Raw genomic sequence first — 20,683 nt, 5'->3', positions numbered from 1 at the left:
GGCCTGGACGCCACAGCCCCATCCGTTTTTTTTTTTTTTTTCATAGGGCAGGACGCGTGACGTTTGGCCTAAACCAACGTCACTTGTTCCACTCGGCTCTCCTTGTGTGAAATGCCGCCCTGTTTCTGTTTATGTATTTCTTGTTCGTACGGGCGTCGCATTCGCCTTTAGAAAACGTGACTGGACAATAAGAAGAAAACTGCGCATGAAGATTCTGTCCTTTAGTGACAACGAAACATCAAACGATCGACCCCGAAAGAGTACTCGCTTTGGCGTTTATTTGTGCAATATAATTATGTCCAGTCATGAGAAATCGCTAAGCGACACATAGAGATAAGTGACGCACCCTGCCATATACGTATATATATATCTATCCGCGAAAATATGTGTTGACGTCTAAAAGTTTCGAGAAGCTTCACGGTATGCGTTTCAGTAAAACGTGAGAGCAAGTGTTCAGTTATTCGTTTATTTCACTTGGGAGGCGAAGATTCCAAGTGCGAAGCACAATGGCTCAGGTCGATTTCAAGCCTGTCTTGAACTCTTTCTCAGTTTATGCTAATAATCATTTGGAATGTTATCTATGGATTACCGTGTCGACTTTCAGTACGCTTGTACCCTGCGCTAAAAACCATGTGCACCATGTGACCTTTATTTGTTTTTCCATTATATATATATATATATATATATATATATATATATATATATATATAGTGTGTGTTTTACGGGCATACTGAACAAAAGCCGTGACGTCTGTCTTTCGCCCGATTTCAAGATAGTGCCTGCGCCCCATCGGTTAAAAAGAACCTTCTTCGAAAAAAATGAAAGCAAGAAAGAAATGCCTCACGTACTGTGCTACGCACGTCATTTGGGAAATACCAGAACTCGCATTACCCCTCCCCCCTTTTTTTTATTTTGTGGGAAAAAATTAAGGTAGATATTGCGTGAGGTTTAACGTCAACTTGAAAATGGTGGCTAGGTGGGCTTGTTTATAGCGCACGTAGAGCCTGTGTTGTGTGGTCTCTTCTGCGTTACGTTCCTATAGGCTGTTTAGAACAAATATGTTAATGTCAACGCTCATTCGGAGGTTCCGGCATTCAAATGAAACGATAACAAAAAATAAGAAAAAAAAAACTGCATAACAACGACGTGTGTGGGAGGAACGGGATGACTCGGAGCTTTAAAAGATCAACAACAACAAAAACAGTAATGATGACAATAACGTCCCATGAATATCTCAACAGAACTGCAGCAGTTTGTGAAATCTTGTTCACGTTAATCTTTCTGGTTCGACCGAGGCTTTCTGTGAGACAACCTATAGCTCTCATTAATAAAGGGCTCCAAGCAGCACTGAAACTTTCAGAGCTGCTGTGTGAAGCTCTGAAATTATATAGACCTCAGAGTTCTGCAACTGTCGCACAATGCCAGGCCGATGAACCATAACTGCGGTGTAGCATGCGTTTTCAAAAGTAAGAGAAAATTACGCAACTGTCTGTGCGGGCATGCAATATCATAGAAACTACCTTGCTCAATCGGTTCACCAGGTCGCCACGTTTGTTAAACTGAACAATAATGTAGGATGAGAGCCAACATTTATTCTCCATGCATCTATAGCTGCACTGTAAGCCATAAGCAACCATCTATCAAATTTACGTGGACTATTCGCGCACAGTCCTTGGCACTATTTAAACGCAGCCAAGCCCGTCTCTCATAGACGCTTACGTATGCGTCAGATGTCAACGGACGTTCCTTCTGTGAATTTGATGACAGGATACTCCCAACATCCCTGAGCAGCTCAAGCTCATATGTGCACGGGCATGTCATTGTCTTTCGAATGCATAATTTTATTGCAGATACATAACCTTGCGTATTTGTCTTTTATGCCGATTCATGCTCACTCGACATTTCTTACGCCGATAAGGCATCATGTGCCTGACAATGACCTTGGAACTTCGCTTAATCGCTGAAATGAGTGCGTCATACACAGCTGTATCTAAGATAAGATGAACAACGGCAAAATCATTTTCACTGTCGTGGCTTCTGAATGCTTGTTGTTCTGACCGGGAAATAATTATCCAACCAATATCCTGTCCGTTCTTTCTAGTGCGTTAGTTATTGTGCTAGCATAAAAGTGGGCTTGCTGTATTGTATACGTGTCTCATATTTACTGACTCAATTTTCAACCGCTTCCAGTCATCTCGTGAGTAAGATAATCAACCAAAAGTAGGTCATCAAGCACATCTCGTCAGATATGCACGTTTTCTCCAACAAATCACGAATACGCACTGGAAACAAAATTCGTTGTTGAACCGGTGTTTTTCTCGCGGTTACACCAGGGCTGTTGTTGAAGGAACGCAAGCGAGGCGTTTCACGTGACTTTTCTTGCGTTTTTCTGTATGGTACGGCTGGGGCTATCTATCTATCTATCTATCTATCTATCTATCTATCTATCTATCTATCTATCTATCTATCTATCTATCTATCTATCTATCTATCTATCTATCTATCTATCTATCTATCTATCTATCTATCTATCTATCTATCTATCTATCTATCTATCTATCTATCTATCTATGTATCTTATCAGTCTGAAAGTGTTGCTCATGCACTGCATCCTTCGGTGAGAGACGAAACTAAAACGGGCATTGCTTTGTTTATCTGAGTAATATACTATAGTGCACAGCGCTTTCAAGGCGGGGAGAACTGCAGCACTTATCGAGATCATGTCCACTACTCCGCACCTTCACATCAAGGAGGATTTTTTAATCCTCCTTGGTGCATATGATAAATCTTTTAGTTGTATGTTATGCGGCGGTGATGGGTTTCCGTACTCTTCAGACAGCATGTGACTGGCCGGTACGATTGCAGTTTTAGAGGCGAAGCTTCTCTTAGTCTAACCTTGTCATGCGTCACGCGTAACCAAGAGAAGAAGGGACTAGAAAGAAAAGAAGGCATTATCTCCCGAACAGTATAATAGACGGTGCTGTCTCATGGAAGTACATACAAACAGCAGTTGAGTGAGGATTGTCTAGATGGCACTGTACCGGTACTTTCCAATCAGCTGCTGCGCAGGCTGCGCCTGGGTACGCGGAGAACTAGTGCCTCTCTCAGTCTTCTGGATAGTCGCCGTACGTGGCGGGTCGTTGGTGGGACATGGGCGAAGCAGAGCGGCGGTTGCGTTGAAGACGCTTGCACTGGGCTTATTTGGCTCGCGTCTCGTCGGTGTTACCCGTGTGCCGCCTGGATTCTCGAACGTGATCGGACGCATGACCGCATGCACGGACGGATGGACGCTTTGCCCCACTCATCATCATGCACTTTGGGGATATGCTGGGATTTTTTTCTCGGTGTGTCGAAACTTATCAGATGCCGTAGCAACTCACCTAAACATGCTGCACTCGGCGTGCTGGTGTTATACACTCAAGTTGTTCTGCATGTGCACACGTCGCCAGGTGAGGATTGCATCAAAGTGAAGGACCTTAAGCTGAATATACCCGCAGAGGCCAAAAAGCTCATAAATTGTAACTGAAATTTTAAAGGTATGCACTACTAAACTGCTGAAAATACCTAAATAACAATAGCAATGAACACCCTCGGGAAGGTTTAAAGCAACATTTCGATGTACACTCACTGCTTAGATTTGAATAATACACCGAAGAAATATAGTGGACTCTTTTCACAGCCTACCTAATAACTCAGAATGCGCCGAAGTATACGAAGCCCCGCCACAATGGTCTAGTGTCTAAGGTACTCGGCTCTTGACCAGCAGGTCGCAGGATAGAATTCCGGCTGTGGCGGCTGCATTTTTGATGGAGGCGAAAATGCTGTAGGCCCGTGTGCTCAGATTTGGGTGCAAGTTTAGGAACACCAGGGTGTCGAAATTGCCAGAGCCCTCCACTACGGCGTCTCTGATAACCATGGGGTGGTTTTGGGATGTTAAGCCCCACCTATCAATCGATCGAAGTATACAAAAGCAGTTTTGGTATCCACAAGAAACCAACTAATAAAACGATGAGTATAAACGCTGTATGTCCCTTCCTTTTTTTTTTGTCCTTTGTTTATGCAGCAGTTTCAGACGATCGTGCACAATACTCTCTCGCCCGGATGACTTCCCATGTTGCAACGAGTTTAAAGTTCACAGTACGTTCATTGCGTCGTGTTAATGGCAGACGGGGGATAGCTACTCACGTGAACTTTCCAATGGCAAGCGATATTCGATCCTATGATATGCTATGCCTGGCATTTAGATCAAGACGTTAGAATTCTCAGCCGAAGTCTGAAGAGATTGTCACGCTGTGCACCAGTGCTGCGGTACCTCTCAACAAAGCGTAGAATTCGAAGGTAGTAACAAATAACAATTACATGGCGTAAACTAACGGGCCTTGTTTATTTAAAAATGTGTCGCATTGTTATTTTAGCATACGAGGTTAGCGTCAAGTCGTGTTAACGAGAGGCCAGTTGCGAAGGTTTCAAGTGCTAGTCAAGCTACGTCAAGTCAAGCGGGGCTTATATGCGCAGCTGCAGAGGAAGCACGTATGCTATTCCAGTGTCTAAGCGACATACTCTCTCAGCTGCTGCTTATTCTAAACGCAAAAACACATAGTTTATGAGGGTGATGCCGTATATTCCCAGCGCTCATGGCCCGAATGTAAAAAAAAAGGTGAGTATTTAATTTACGACGCGCGGACTTTACATTTATGTAACGAGTTTTCCCATTGATACAATTGCGGGAAGCAAAAAACTTGAAACAGAATTGCTATGGCCCCAACATGAAGTGGCGCTCGGAAATCTCACTATGCAGTATCGCAATAGGCGGCCAATTTTTTTTTAAGCCTTATATATCGCTTTCTACTTGGTTATTACTTCAGCCCTTCCCGTTGTTATTACAGTAGCATAAAAATTCATGGATTTATTATATCATCTCCGTGGACCAATACTGAGATTTTTTTTCCCAACCATTCAGCATTGGTGTTCCTGGAGATAGAAACCGCAAACTCGTTCATTTTGTTTGCCATTCTTCTCTTCGGTATTGTAATTATTCCTTTTTGTTTTGATTTTTCGTCTGTTTATTATAAATGGGTAAGGTCGTCAGCATCAGCTCTGATCTCAGCCGAACTCGTACAACAGCTGCTTTACTGAAATGCATTCCTGTTTATTCAATGCGACAGCTTTCATGTATCATGCTGCCTGCTATAGCACTTTTTTTTTCTTTTTAATAACCATCCGTATACACAGCGGTGCCATGCCAAATGATAATTTATAAAGAATCTCTCTGGTATCGAGGAAGCCGTAAACAATGGTATTCGTCGCCGCTTTCTGGAATCTAGAGGCAGAAAGGCATCCACGTCATTTAACCTTTTCTCTCCTACTGTGTGAAAACGACGGGCAGGTGCGAACGCAGCTCATATCGGCTGTTTACCTTGTGCGCAGTGCGCGTATTCTCTCGCAGTGCTGTCGTATCTATAGCTTGGTGCGGTGGTAACGAAAGCTTTTTGATACGGAGTGACAATATTAACCCACACCGCCCCCCCCCCCTTCCCGGTAATTAATGTTGACTGTCGCGCATCAGGTGAAGAACAAGGCTAGTTGTCCGTATCCTGTCAAGGTGGGCTCAGCACAAAAGCAGTGGGGAAGAAAAACGCGCAATCACCGAGCTAGGAGCCACTTCTATATTTAGCTACTCTCACTAAGGAGGCACACTGAGGTGCTACACTGAAGGGCTAGAACGCTGGAACTAAAGCACTAAAGCGAACAGAAAGAGCCGTCTACAATACATCAGAAATATTCTATCTGGTGTCAGCTTGAAATCAACTGTATGCGTGATTTACATGGTTTGCGTCATATTTAGTGTAACCGTCACTTGGCCATTTTTTACTGATGATGTGTTCCCGTTTACCGCATTAATGGATTCTTTTGACCATATGGGACGTGCTCTTCCATATTACCGTAAGTATAAAAACACAACCGAATGCAAAAAGAAAAAAATTTCTTGGGTGGAGGTAGCACCTGTACAAACGACGTCGAATAATATCTGCTCGCCTATTCTCTTGTGCTTACGTGACTTCTTCTGTAGGTGATTATCGGGAAGGTCTGGGTTCGTGCAATCAAACGTACTGAGAGATAAACTGTGACTCTTCGCGGACATTGTTGCTGCGTATAGTGCTTGGTGGGTTCTCCAGTCACTTTTTTTTTTCTCTACTGTGACAAACGCCTCTTCTTCTTTTTAACTCATTTACACACCTTTTTTTGCTTACCAAGCAGAGGGTAGCAAATCGGAGTCTTTTTCTGGTTAACCTTTCTGACTTTCATTTTTCTTTCTCTCGCTATTCTTCGACTAGATCCTACTCTTCGCGCAAGGCATTAACATGGTAAAAAATAACTAAAGGACAAAGCTAGGAGGCAAACAGTTATACTGGAGATGTCTGTTTTCTCCACCGATTAGCCCAGTATAGCTTGATTTTGTTGTTAGTTTTGTTGTATAATCTACTGGCTGTATAACATAGTTGCAGTTGATAATAGTTGCTTTCCAGTGTTTAATAATGTTCTAGTGTCTTGTCTCTGCAATGCTGTAAAGCCCTGAGGGTACAATAAATAAATAAATAAATAAATAAATAAATAAATAAATAAATAAATAAATAAATAAATAATGGCTTTCTTTTGTATCGCGATAGGTGTGTTTTTGTCTTTTTTGTTTTTTTCGCATTTGCACAGTGGTACATCTGCCCAGGTGCTTCTACCTAGAAGCGCGCTTTTTCACGCAGCACGTGTCCCTACCTCCTTGCTCAGTTTTTTTTTTTCGCGATGTTTTTGTCTTGTGTTTACTTCCATGACCCCGTGATATTTGTGTAGCAAATGTGTCTTAATGAATGAGTGTTGCGATCGGAGTACGACCCTCGAACATGCGCATCACTGTTCGTCGAAACGGCATTCCTCAAATGTGTTTGTTTGAGAATATTCGGAGCAAATCTTCCATTTCTAAGAACAGCAGTGGCTGCTACTGTGTATGTGTATGTAGGCACAAACGTCCTTTCTGATACGTTTGTTAAAAAAATCTTCTTGGTCTGTGAGCGTGGTTGTTTCAGTACACTCATGTGCAAAGTGGTCATGTTCGCCGAACAGAGTCAAAAAGTTCTTTTATAGCGTGGCGCCTCATGTTATCACAATCATCGATGACTTAAGCATATTTTTTACGTTATGTTTAGTTAAAATAAAGTGTGAAAGGTATACTAGTTGTTGCTAATATAAATTGTGATACTCAATGCAAAACATGAAAACAATTAAGCAGATCACACGTGCGTTGGGAATCGACGTTATGCGAAGCACGTGAAGGCAAGGTGGCCGTGTTGTAATTTTTATATTGAGCGACATGTTACAAACTGGTGCTAATTATACGTACAAATGTTGCACGCACAGCCATATGTTGAACAGTCGCAGATATTTACGTAACCAGATTTTTGTACTTATGCAACAATGCCCACAAGAACGTGAATAATAGCAACACGAGAAGCGATCAGCTGGTATGAAGTTCTGGTGCTCGGGAGGACGGTAGCCCTTGACAGTGCTACCTTTCACTTTCACTTTCACTTTTATTCCTTAAAGACCCCACCAGGGGGTTTTACATAAGGGATGGGTACAGTATATACAACAGGTTGAACACTTTATTATATGGTATATTGCGATGTGATCACTTCAATGAAGGCAATAGGGCTTGAGTTAGCGATTTCTTGTGCAATGTCGTTCCAGTCCTTGGCTGCTCGAGAAAAAAAAAAAAAGAAGATGCAAAGGTGACTGTACGAGCATGACGACGGGCAATGTTTAAGGGGTGACCAATGCGATAGGATATGCGTGATGGTGGCAAAATATATGGTGCTTGATTTAGCGCGCTGTGGTAGAACTTATGAAATAATGATAAACTAGCAATGTGGCGTCGATCAACTAAATCAACTTCAGCAGATGGCACCTAACTACAGTTGACGTCAAGCCGCCGTGACGGCTGTATCATAAAAGTATGTATGAAATGTTCACAAAATTGGATAGCCAGCAATGCACACGAACTTCAGGGTCTATTTAAAAAGTAGTTCCGAGACTTGGTGTGGCTCTGTGGCAGAATACTTGATTGCCACGCCGAATGCTGCAGTTCGATTCCTGCTGGGACCCTGACAGTTATTCTCTAAATTTGTCGTGTCATTGCAGCCGATGTCATTTTTCTCTAACTCTCGTGCGTTAAAATTGATCATGTGTGTTCTTGCCGTTCCTGAGTAGATACTATAAATCATCTGTGGCACATACGAGTCCGCGGATATGTGCCACTGTCGGGCAGAAAGTGTGTGACGACGTATGCAAGGGGATTAAAGATTATTCATATCTTGACCAGCACGTCATATTCGTCAAACAATCTTACCCTCTCATACTAATTTTGGTTCACGCCAAGAGGATGATCACGAGAGCATCCAGACGTAAGCGGCTAGATAGATAGATAGATAGATAGATAGATAGATAGATAGATAGATAGATAGATAGATAGATACCAGAAGTGCTTGCAGTGCGCAAAGAAATGCAAATGCTTCGCACTTATTAAAGGTTTAAGGCATTGTGCCCATGAATAAGTATATCAGCCCGAGAAGCATACACGTGCAGTAGATCAAATCGGTTATTTGGTAAACAAAAAAAAAAAAAACGGAGAAGGGAGGGGCTTCGAAGAAGTAGTAAAAGGTGCGCTCCTGCACAATTTGCTGATCTTGCGTTACTTGAGCAGAAATGGTAGTCGGTGCTTCTTTTTGTCATCACCCCCCTTTTTTGTATCTTCCTGAATGGGTAGCAAAAAACTGCGCAGCCACTCCCAAATGGTGCCCACTCTGTAACATTGCGAGAAAACGTGCCACTCGGATGAAAGAGCAAACTTAGGCTGCGAAGCACGTCTCTGAGGCTGTCATCTGCCGGCCCTTACGATGTTCTAGGCGAACTTCAACCTATCGATTTTCGCTTTCGCGCTTCACTCAACGATGCCCTGGAGGGCTCCTTCGAAGAACAAAAAACAACATTTTAAAACGTCCACCATCACCAGATTACGTCGAGGAGGCAAGTGGGCTCCGTAACAGCCATTTCTAGTGGCCAGGCCTGCGTTTATTGTCCTTTTCAGTGAGCTTACAAACGTTGCGAACTTTTGGGGCTACGTCTCCCGTACAAAATCACGTCCTATTATTTCATTTTTTTTCTCGATACCCTGACCGTCGATACTTTTATATCCCCAGGCAGCATTTCCGCTCGGCAACCCTTCGCCTCTGTTTGGGAGCGTGCTTCCGTAGCTCACCGCCAGTCTGAAACAGTGGCGCTTGCATCGCAGCCACCTCCATCCTTTCGGTGCGATCTTTCTTGCGGGAAGAAAAAAAGAGAAGGGAGAGAGGAGCGAATGTTAGCTCGGGGAGAGATCCCTATACTCCCATCCTTTCCTCTCCGCGTTTCCTTTCCCGCCATAACGTCTCGTGGGATCGCGAGGGAAAGAAACCGTGCCACAAAAAGAAGGAAGAACGCACCCAAGCGCGGAGGTTGAGGGTGGGTTATCCACGCGGGGGAGGCCACCGAGACTCTAGCGCGCTGGAAGTGAGGGAGGGCGGGGGTGTAAAAAAAATATATAGAGAAGCCGGGCGCGCGCTCCTTCTCCTGTTGTAACACTCGCGAACGGCGCGCGCTCTGCCCTCCACGCCGCCTCCCTCCCTGCGTAGACGCGCGCGCGTTTCTCTGAGGCCCGCGGCGGGCGGGCGATGGTGGATCCTTCGCGGCGCCGCCAGCGTTCCTTTACGACGACGCCGCTGCTCACTGCCGGCGGCGTGCTGTCGTGCAGGACTCCGTGACACTGTGTACGCTGGGCATCGGCACTGCGTTCGGCGAGTCCGTGCTCGACAACAGCCCCCACAGTGCCACCGTGGTCACCAACGAGTACTGCGAGCTGCTGAGGATCGAGCAGAGGGACTTTCGATCCATCTGGGAGGTGAGCCCGCCCTCTTTCTTTCTCTCCGTCACTCATCCCATTTGTTTGCTTCTCTCTGTGGGAACACCTTCTGCGAGAATGGTGCTCCGGCCTTGACCTTGAAACGCGCGTGTGTGTGTGCGAGAGGGACGTTTTATCGTAGCGTTAGGCGCTAAGGGAGCCGCGCCTCCTGGTTTGGAAAAGCCTGTGCGCGTCTTGTCATCAAGCAGCGGGCGCATCGGTCGCTATAGTAGTCCCTAAATTCCGTTGTAAAATTCCGGTGCTCTCCGAGCTGCCATAAAAGAGAAGATGCACGAATGCCTAATGCCTCAGAATAACTTTCAACGTCTCGCGAGAACTGGCGAGCTAAGAACTTCCATTTGTGATTCACGCGATAAGCGTTTATCTTGTTGACAGAGACCCGTCTTCGCGAAAACCACCTACGCCAAAATTGTTCGCGAAATTTCAGCCAGTTACTATTCAAGGCACATCATTACGTCAGGCGCTATAGTGACGAGGAGCGCTTACGGAATTTTTGTGAATTCAACGACGGTGGCTCATTTGTAGCTTTCTTCAGCGACCAGTGTTCATTAAATGTTAAGTCCCTCACGCATGACTGAAACTTGCGTGGATACCTCTAGAATATTGTAAATTGGGAAAGCAAAAGACTCATTTAGGACGATCATTGCAATAACCGTCAGTAACGACCGTAACTTTGAATGCTCGATGAGTGTGAGGAAAAAAGACGCATGGTTGCTGACGTGATGCTCTCAGTTTTCTTGTCAGTTTTGGAAGAATTTAGGACGACATTGCGGTTTTAAAGTGGCTTCTATGACCACTTAATTCAGCGAAATGGTGAGATCCTAACACGAAAGTATAAGGTACTTCATTATATTATTATGTCGTTCTTCGTGTGGATTCTGTTCTTATGTCTTTCTTTTTGTTTCTCTCATTGCCCGTTGCTGTGGATTTTAAATATAACAGATGTAGAACTCAACGTTCATGATTGTAGTGCACAAGTCGTCTTGCATTCTCGGCAACTCAAAGTTCACGTGCATGAATGAAATGTGACCCTCTCGTATCCCCCAAACTAGAATACCCTCTGACGGCCGCGCAGAAGTGAGGACACGAAAGGATGCCTGTGAGGCACCAGTGGAAAAATGTAGCTCTATCTTACAGCTTGTACCATACTATATATATGTGCGTAAATCGTGAAGTGACACTTACCCCTACGTTCAGTACGAGAAGGTATGAAGGGTATGTAAAATATGTGTGTGTGATGTTGTGTAAACGACAAAATATAAGGCAACCAATTTAAGACTGCTGGCATGTTGCCTCCATATCAGTTTGATGTGAATCAGTGATCGACGGAAAGCTCTCATACAACAGCAGAACATCTTTCTTGGTTAACTGATACGTAGATACCTCTGTTTACATCTGAAGGCAGGAATACCCACCCATCTGCAAACGTGTTCAGTACGTGAATCGGGGCACACACGTCATTTTACTCTTAATAATGACTCTCGTTATTCACTAACATGCTGATGGATCTTTCAGGCTTAAGGTAAGACCCTCAAGTGACAAGAATTGATAGCCTTTTGTAATGGAAACAATAACTCAAAAATTCCATGTGACTATCTTTCACAAAAAAAATTATTCGCATGATATTATAAGATTTTTTTTCTGGCCCATACCTGGCTTAACAGCTGCGCGTGTTAGCACGGTAAAAAAAAAAAACTCAATGTCGAAAACGGCGCTCCATTTTAAATGGGCACAGTAAGAGTCTTTCAGCATCGTCAGAAGACGTTGCCTATTGGTATAGACGAGAATCTCGAGAACAAGTGGCCCAAACATTATATCGCAACACATAACCATGAATTTACAATAATTCTCAAACTTGGTTAGCAATCGCGCCTTCTTCTTTCTAAAAATGATGCCATAAACCTGAGTAACCGCACCATAAAACCTGCAGAGTTCGTGGCCTTAGGCTTGTTGTAGCATCGTGAGTGGCATAGTTACAGTAGCCAACACCAGATGGCGCTACGTACCCGCGCACGTGCTCGCACATACGTCGAAAATATACGCCGCGCGTTTCATTAAAAAACAAATAAAATAAAAAAATGAAATAAGTGTTCAAAGACATCACTTGCGCTTACGAAAGGACGTAGTTTCTTTCCCCCTTTTTCATTGTACCATTTGCGTAGCTTCCAGCGCGCTCGCTCGTACGAAAGGAGTAAAAAATCACGTAAAGTGCATCTCGACTCCCTAACTCCGCTCGCACGTGACGGATCCTAAAAATTATCGCGGCAAGAGAATCGCGAAGTAATAGTCACCTTTAGTGGATCCATGAGACGATTACTTGAAAAAGCGTTTCAGGGCGCCTTTAAGTGTTGTCAAACACCATCAACCAACGCAAATTGACTCATGCGAGTCCAGGAACCGCCTGAAGAATCGCATAGAAAAATTATCGCTACTTTTCATAAATATAAATATTGGGAATTTTCTGCAAAAATATTTACTTTTGCGGTTTTATGAGTCGTCACTGAGAAGCGTACTACCTAACTACATAGCCACTCAGATTGAAATATCAACGTCAATCGTAAAATGTCATAAAAAGGAGTGAAAGGTTTGCAAGGTCAGAGATAATGACCTGACGCATGCTAGTTTTGCTACCCTGCGCTGAGTAAGAGAAATAAATGGTTCATAAGAGAGAAAGAGAAACCAATAACCGCTCGCACACTTGGGTGGGCTCATCAAGTCCACAGGAGGTCGCGGAGACGAAATCTGTTGGCTTTCAGTGCGCTATAACTCCATCCGCATTGTATGCCACGTACGCTTATGACAATGGTCCAATAATGTTGGCGTGAAGTAGGATTTACATCGAAGTACAGCTGTGAGAAGTTCGCGACAATAACCAAGCATTTCAGCATCTTCGTTTCAGGAGACGCCATGTCAGTTTTTCCCGTTACCGTAAAGCGAAAGTGGCAGAAACCTGCGACGTTGATATGACAGGTGTCGAGATGACATGTATGTTAATAGTTCACACGTTAGCATGAACGACAGGTTTTATGCTCGTACACTTAAGTTTATATAGACGGGTCATGCTCCTCGCTGTCACCGTGGCTGCATTTGATACCCGTGTGCCTCGATTTGGGTGCACGGTGTAGAACCCCAGGGGGGTTGAAATCGCCGGCGCCCACCATTAAAGCGTCTATCATAACCATATCGCGATTTTGGGACGTTAATCCTCCAACTACGTGCGTCAGAGTGAAGCAGCTCTATCGACGATGTAGAACTCAAGCTACTATCGACGGTGGTAGGGGCGACAGTTTTGTTGTGAACGAAGTTGCTACAGTATACATCGTTATCCCGGTGAACCTGAGCTCCACTGAACTTCTCCCGGACGTCTTTTAACACAGCAGCAGTTCTTGGACGAGGCTTTCGTGGCCGGGATCCGCGGTAACGCAGGTGGACGTCACAGATGGGCATGAGCCACATATATTGGGTAAATCTTATCTCTCACTAATGGCACACTAAACGTTATGGTGACAGGTTAGTCGTCTTCCACAGAGATGTGTGCGGATGGTCAGAAAGCTATCATCGTCATAAGTGCATATGTGTCACAGAAATTGGATATATCTGACTGCACACCGAAAAGCAAGAGGGCAACAACAAATCGCGTGCGTGTTGCCGTATATAGTCACGCCACTGTCACGTGACACATCGTGATTATAAAAGGTCGTGGCTGGGCTACCACCTGAAAGTTTAACGAAGAACGGTTAATGGAGAGCAGTGATACAAAAATATCTGAAAGACTTGGAAAACGTTATGGCCTGACGAAGGGAAGGCCACAAGCTTAGCTGTTTTATGAGTGTAGGCTAAGTGTGGCTGGTTTAACCTTTCTTTCCTGGTCAAATATGTCACCGAGGCCAACTTCCGGCGTTAGTTTAGCAAAATGGGAAGGAGAGGGAGAGTGACTAGAACTAGGTATCCTAATACTTCGAAAAAAGATCATAATAAATCAAATGCCGTCTACTCTCGGAGTGCCAACTATGAAGAGATGGCGGGGCGTCTTCTATACGTCGGCGCACGTGCGCATACGAGCAAGAGTAGAGGCTCTTTCTTCACACCGCTCTTCTCGCATGATCGGTAAAGGGGAGCGAATGGATTTCAAGAACCATGCGGCCGGTGCTCGGCCAACCAAGAAAGCTCCGGTTCTGACGTCATTGCCGAGTAGTGGTGACGCAGCACTCCAGCACGCAAGAGTGCGCAGAGATAGCGAGCCAGTGATTTAAAAAAAAACTCCATCGTGTGTTCATTCACGGCTGCCCCTCTACGCACGCCGTTAACTTTGGTACAACCTGAGCTGCTTCTGCTGCTCTTCCGTGGGCCGAGGATCTTCATTATGACGCTGACTGCGATGCATATTTCATTCCCTGGAGAAAAAAAGAAAGCGGGCAGGTAAGCTTGCCCGCTTTCTTTTTGTTGTCGCGCGCCGGCAGGCTTAAAAGTTAATGATGTCGCAGTCGCTCGCTTGTTGCTAATTATAAAGAAGCGTGCAAAGGATTTGAAGATATGCGAAGGATAAATGAGCAGCCACCGCTTCTACATAATTAGAAGCTTAGGAAGATAACCGTCGTCAGCGGAAAAATACTTTCAAGATAGGTGCCTCATGTGTCTCATTTATTTCGCTAACCTGATCTGCCTGCGGCCCTCAGGTATGTTCCACGCGTAAGTCCTCGCGATGATGTGAAGCAGCAGCGTTAATTGGCACATTGTACACGTTAACAAAGTACTCATATAGTGCTTTAGTTAACGATTTCAAGTTGATGGCAACTTGAAATAATTGCCCATCATGAAAGTTAGGAGACACCCCGCCACGGTGGTCTAGTGGCTAAGGTACTCGGCTACTGACCCGCAGGTTGCGGGGTTGAACCGCGGCGGTGGCGGCTGCATTTCAGATGGAGGTGGTAATGCTGTAGGCCCGTTTGCTAAGACTTGGGTGCACCTAAAAAAACCCCAGATGGTCAAAATTTTCGGAGCCCTCTACTACGGCGTCTCTTATAATCTTATCGTGGTTTTGGGACGTTAAGCCCCACATATCTATCTAAAGTTACGAGACCCTTTGTCGTCAAGTTTCACGAGTAACATAGGCGGTTTTCTTTTTTTTTTTTTTTTTGTCGAAAAGTCAAACACTGAGGTCGAGTGGGAAAGAAACCGGGGATGACCGCATTTTGCAGTCACGGAGTAGTTTTACCTTATCTCAGTGTGTTTACACATATCAACAACTGTGCAGCCGTAGCATATATCCATGAATTATATGGTATCATCACGTATTAATGACAATGCGCTGTGCAGTTTATTTTTTCAGGTAAACTTGTTCACGTGTGAAGAAGTGAGAGAGTGAAAAGGAATTTATTAGAAAGCAGAGAGGTCAGCCTGAGCTTGAGGCGACTCAACAAAAAATCGGTCTCGGTGCTTCTCGAGGCGCTGGTGCGAAACGAAATAAGGAACATGAGACTCAACATACGAAAAAAAAAAATGTTCTTGTATCGACGTTGCACACGAGACTGCACTGTGGACACCGAGCAAAATTACGGAATTCGATGGCATAAAAGTTTGCTTGTACATCCCATTGAGCAGTGGTACCACTACTGGTGTCATCTATGATGTCGACATCTCTTTTTCGAACACAGACTTGACCATTCTTGTGTAACCAGTGGTTGATGGCGTCGATATCAAACATGTGTACCACATGTGCACATCTCGCTGTATAAAACTAACATTCAAGGGAGAATATCTGCCCTCGCATGTCAAGGTGGGCCACTTTCGGCATCCTGTACGACTGTTCATTCCAAGGCCACTCGAATGCCGCAAAAGGTTTGGACACGTGAGCGCCCTGTGTCGGAGCTCGATGATTTGCTCGTGCTTCGCTGAACCGCACTCTACAAACTCCTACGCTGCAACGGTACTCAAGTGCTGCAATTGCTTCGTGTCCCACGATGCTTCTTTAAATGACTGCCTCAAGATACAGAAGGAAAAGTACATTCTTAAGCCGATGGTGCTAGAGTGGTCGTCTCATCGGGGTGTTGTTGACGTCGTCAGAATGCGGCGCTCCCGACGCCGTGGTGGTTCAAGGGACTCTGTGACACGTAGTTCGCATGTGACACGACCTCCTTTGCTTTTTAGACCATACGTGTCCACGTCAATTTCTGAGTACAGGACCACACCAGAGCATATGAACACTGATAACTGGCCGTCATTACCAAAGCTGCGGCCAGAACCACATCCACAGCCAGAACCACAACCACAATCAAAGACACAGCGCGATTCACAGCGAATCGAACGGTCGCAGCAGACCGAGCCAACATTGACCGAGTCAACGACAGTGCTTATTAACAATGCCATGCCTGAAAAAGACCAGTACATCCCTGTGATGCTACGATTTCTCATGAATGCCATAGTTATGCTTTTGAAAAATCTAAATGCTCCATCAGCTCAAACGGCCCTGACACTGCTGGAAGTTCTCAATCCAGTATTTTCAGCGCTTCACTATTCTCCACGAAGCGCCCATGACCCTCTCCAAGGCCGCAAATTTTCTGTCGTATATCTGATGGCTGAAGTCATGTTGGCGAGAAAAGTTTCCGGCCTCAGTGACGTACTAACAGTACATCTTTGTACATGAAGTGCTGTCCTTCTCTCCTCTCTTTCTCTTTTTGATACCCATCACCCTATTCCCCGTGAGGGGTAGCAAACCGGACGCTCATCTGGTTAACCTCCCTGCCTTTCCTCTTCTTGTTTCTTCCTTCCTTCCTTGTCTGCTACTCAGCACAGGGAAAAAATGGCAAGGAAAGAAAATAGTTGTAAAGATAGTGATGGTGATGATGGCGTATTTACAATAACCACGTAACGCAGTGGTCATATTAAAGCCTATTGTCAGGTCAAGTGCTCTCGAGAAAAGCAATAAAATCTCTTGCAGCAGTCCTTGATGCTGGCTGGTTGGACATTGTGGACAATAGGTTAGCTTCACTTTGTTCGCACCGATGACGTCCAGTGTTGAAGCCAGGGTCTTCCGTTGGGAGACGTACAGAGGGAGTCGCTCAACGGATGTGGTAAATACTGATCCACTTTGCAGTGTTCTGAGTACGGGCTGTCAGAACGGCCGATGAGATGTGCGTAGCGTCGAGTGAATACGACGCCTAATGGAATCCGGTGCACAAGACTGGCGGGGCGTCGCTTTATTTTAACGTGGAGTTGAAAAGTCATGGGAGGGTCTGTTTCCCACACACGCCTATGGCGATGGTCTAATTTCGACTATAGTAAGTTTCTGTGAGCTCTTGCAGATGCGATCTCTATAAAGAGTTCACGCGAGAATGAAATGTAAAAGAACCCTACCACGGATGAAATAGCACAAACGGTGCCAAGCAACGAAATGATATCGCTGGATGCTGAAAGCCGCTCGCATCCCCATCACCCGCTCGCATGTTCGTCGCAAAGCGACGAGACCCTCAGCTCCTACGGTGAACTTACTCTGGTACACCCATATATCTGGTATACGAGCGAAAGGCCGTGTTGCAACGATTGCAACAGCGATTGCAAGCCGGCGGCTAATGAAATACCATAACGCAACAGAAGGGTGCGATAACAAGCCGGTGGCGAAAGTAGCAAAGGTCGAGTGTAGCAACGCACTTGACAGTACCGTGCATCCGACAAAAGATAATTAAGCAAAATCGTTGATGATCGTTCAATGGTTTTCGTTGCATTCGGCATGTTTTACATTAATTTATGACAATGTATCGAGCATAATAATTGAAATCAACTTTTTCTTTCATCCCCAAAATATCTCCGAATATAAAACGGTTTCATTTCTAGAAAACAGTACCACCCGTTTCGGGGCCGATCTTTCGTGGCGGGTTGCGCCAAGTTGCGAAGGTACAACCGACCAAACAAATACTCAGGAATGGCAAACAATAAAAGGCCTTGTTGAGCTTTGTGTGGGGATCAGGTGGCGACACCTTTAGTCGATAAAGGTAAAATTTGTAGCCGGATAAATGCTTGGCCTCCATGTGGGAGGTAGGCCAAGCATTTATCCGGACAGATTGTGTTAGAAAAACTAGCCACCCTGTTTACGAGGTGTCTCCTAGCGGGAAGAGTACCAGAGTCTTGGAAGAACGCTAACATCATCTTAATACATAAGAAAGGAGATGACAAGGACTTGAAGAATTACAGGCCGATAAGCTTGCTCTCTGTAGTATACAAGCTATTTACAAAGGTAATTGCTAACAGAGTAAAGAAAACATTAGAATTCAATCAACCAAAGGAACAAGCAGGATTTCGAACAGGCTACTCAACAATTGACCACATTCATACTATCAATCAGGTAATAGAGAAATGCTCAGAGTATAACCAACCACTATACATAGCCTTCATAGATTACGAGAAGGCGTTTGATTCAGTAGAAATATCAGCCGTCATGCAAACACTGTGGAATCAGGGCGTAGATGAAGTATATATAAACATTCTGGAAGAAATCTACAGGGGATCAACTGCTACCATAGTGCTTCATAGAGAAAGCAACAGAATACCAATCAAGAAGGGTGTAAGGCAGGGGGACACAATTTCCCCAATGCTGTTTACCGCGTGCCTACAGGAGGTTTTCAGAAGCCTAGAATGGGAACAGTTAGGGATAAGAGTCAATGGAGAATACCTTAGTAACCTGCGCTTCGCCGATGACATTGCATTGCTGAGTAACTCGGGGGACGAATTGCAACTCATGATTACGGAGTTAGACAAGGAGAGCAGAAAAGTGGGTCTTAAAATTAATCTGCAGAAAACGAAAGTAATGTACAACAACCTCGGCAAAGAGCAGCGCTTCGAGATAGGTAATAGTGCACTTGAAGTTGTAAAAGACTATGTCTACTTAGGGCAGGTAATAACCGCAGAGCCGAACCACGAGATTGAAGTAACTAGAAGAATAAGAATGGGGTGGAGCACATTCGGCAAGCACTCTCAAATTATGACAGGTAGATTGCCACTATCCCTCAAGAGGAAGGTATATAACAGCTGTATCTTGCCGGTACTTAGCTACGGAGCAGAAACCTGGAGACTTACAAAGAGGGTTCAGCTTAAATTGAGGACGACGCAGCGAGCAATGGAAAGAAAAATGGTAGGTGTAACCTTAAGAGACAAGAAGAGAGCAGAGTGGATTAGGGAACAAACGGGGGTTAAGGATATCATAGCTGAAATCAAGAAGAAGAAATGGACATGGGCAGGGCATGTAGCGCGTAGACAGGATAACCGCTGGTCATTAAGGGTAACTGACTGGATTCCCAGAGAAGGGAAGCGGGTTAGGGGGAGACAGAAGGTTAGGTGGGCAGATGAGATTAAGAAGTTTGCGGGTATAAATTGGAAGCAGCAAGCACAGGACCGGGTTAACTGGCGGAACATGGGAGAGGCCTTTGTCCTGCAGTAGACGTAGTCAGGCTGATGATGATGATGATGATGAAATGCTTGGCTGAGATGCAAATGTATATCCTGATGCAAGTGTGCTGATGGGAAAAAAAAAGTTAGGTGTCGCTACCCGTTTTTACTGCGTAGCTCATTCATGGTTTGCTCATCTAGCACTAACATTTAATATCTTTTTTGTTAACTTCCTGAATATCCTACCTGCGTAATGTAGCAAACCAGACTTTGGTCTGATTGGGCGCCTCCTCTTATCATATCATCTAAGGGAAGTGTAGGGAATGTGGGCTTAAGGGCGTTGATACTGCAAGATCCACTGCTGCGTACACTCATATTAATTATGAAATTCCCATTTCATTAGGCTGGCACAGATTTTTCCCTTTTCCTCTCTTGAAGTCAATTGTGGTGCGGATGTCAGTTATACGTGACAATAACGTAGCCAACATAACCATGGCGTTTTGTGATCGAGCACCACATTTCTCAACATATCACAATTGTATCTTCAGTAATTACAGAGAAGCATGGCTTTCAGCTTACAGGCTTGATTCATCACGGACGTGACACGTGAAATCACAAAATATTTGAAGCATCTCTCAAAATACTGCGCCGAAAAAAAAAGAAAACTGTGTCAACTTCTGGTCTGTTGATGCGTTCGTATCTATTTCTAAGTCATAAATTCACATGCTTAATTGTTGCGTGGGTGTTCCAATACTACACATAAGTTTTCATAAATAGCGTTTGCGGTATTGCATGCCATATTTTTGCGAAGAATGAAATAAAACGAACGTTGACTGCGGTGGCGCGTACGACGCGTCTCGTTCCATTTGGGCATAAATTGACATCGAGACGATTCCGAGAGGACACCGGTGCATCCTCCCGCTCCTCCTCGAAGCAGACAGACTCGTTCCTCCGACTGAGGTCTTCGTTGACGAGCTCGCGAACTTGCAGCGACGTCTTCCCAGCTCAATTGGGTCAAGGCATTGCGCCAGGAACCCCGAACCCAAAAGAGTCGCTTCCGTCGGATCTAATTTGTCCTCCGCATGACGGCAGTGCGTGTAGTGCGGCAAGGAGACGCGCCGCAGCGCGCTGCCGAAGCTTGCACGCATCAAGAAATTCCGCATACACGCGCGCACAACCACGTGTCGTAAGAATGGTCACGTCTGAAGGCTGTCGTTTCTCGTCCGTCTCTGTTCCGGAGAGTCCTGTGCCATGTCGCGCCCAGGAACAGAGCGTATAGCTTGCGTAAATGGAATAAGG

The 20,683-nt window shown here is 44.9% G+C and overlaps 1 protein-coding gene across 5 annotated transcripts in view; it reads left to right on the top strand.

Annotated features, from left to right (window-relative positions):
- Epac (Exchange protein directly activated by cAMP) overlaps positions 1-20,683 on the top strand; it is a 416,212-nt gene that overhangs the window by 78,540 nt on the left and 316,989 nt on the right. For 3 of the 5 annotated variants that reach the window (XM_075888324.1, XM_075888319.1, XM_075888331.1), the window contains one exon: positions 9,839-9,985. The exons of the other annotated variants lie outside the window; for them this stretch is intronic. In XM_075888324.1, coding sequence (XP_075744439.1) covers positions 9,839-9,985 — 147 coding nt within the window. The remainder of the gene's footprint in view (positions 1-9,838; positions 9,986-20,683) is intronic. 5 annotated transcript variants of the gene reach the window in all.

Source organism: Rhipicephalus microplus, chromosome 1 (genome assembly GCF_043290135.1).
Source record: "Rhipicephalus microplus isolate Deutch F79 chromosome 1, USDA_Rmic, whole genome shotgun sequence".
Taxonomy (NCBI): domain Eukaryota; kingdom Metazoa; phylum Arthropoda; class Arachnida; order Ixodida; family Ixodidae; genus Rhipicephalus; species Rhipicephalus microplus.
The sequence above is the reverse complement of the archived record's forward strand: the minus strand, read 5'-3'. Positions and strand labels throughout refer to the sequence as shown.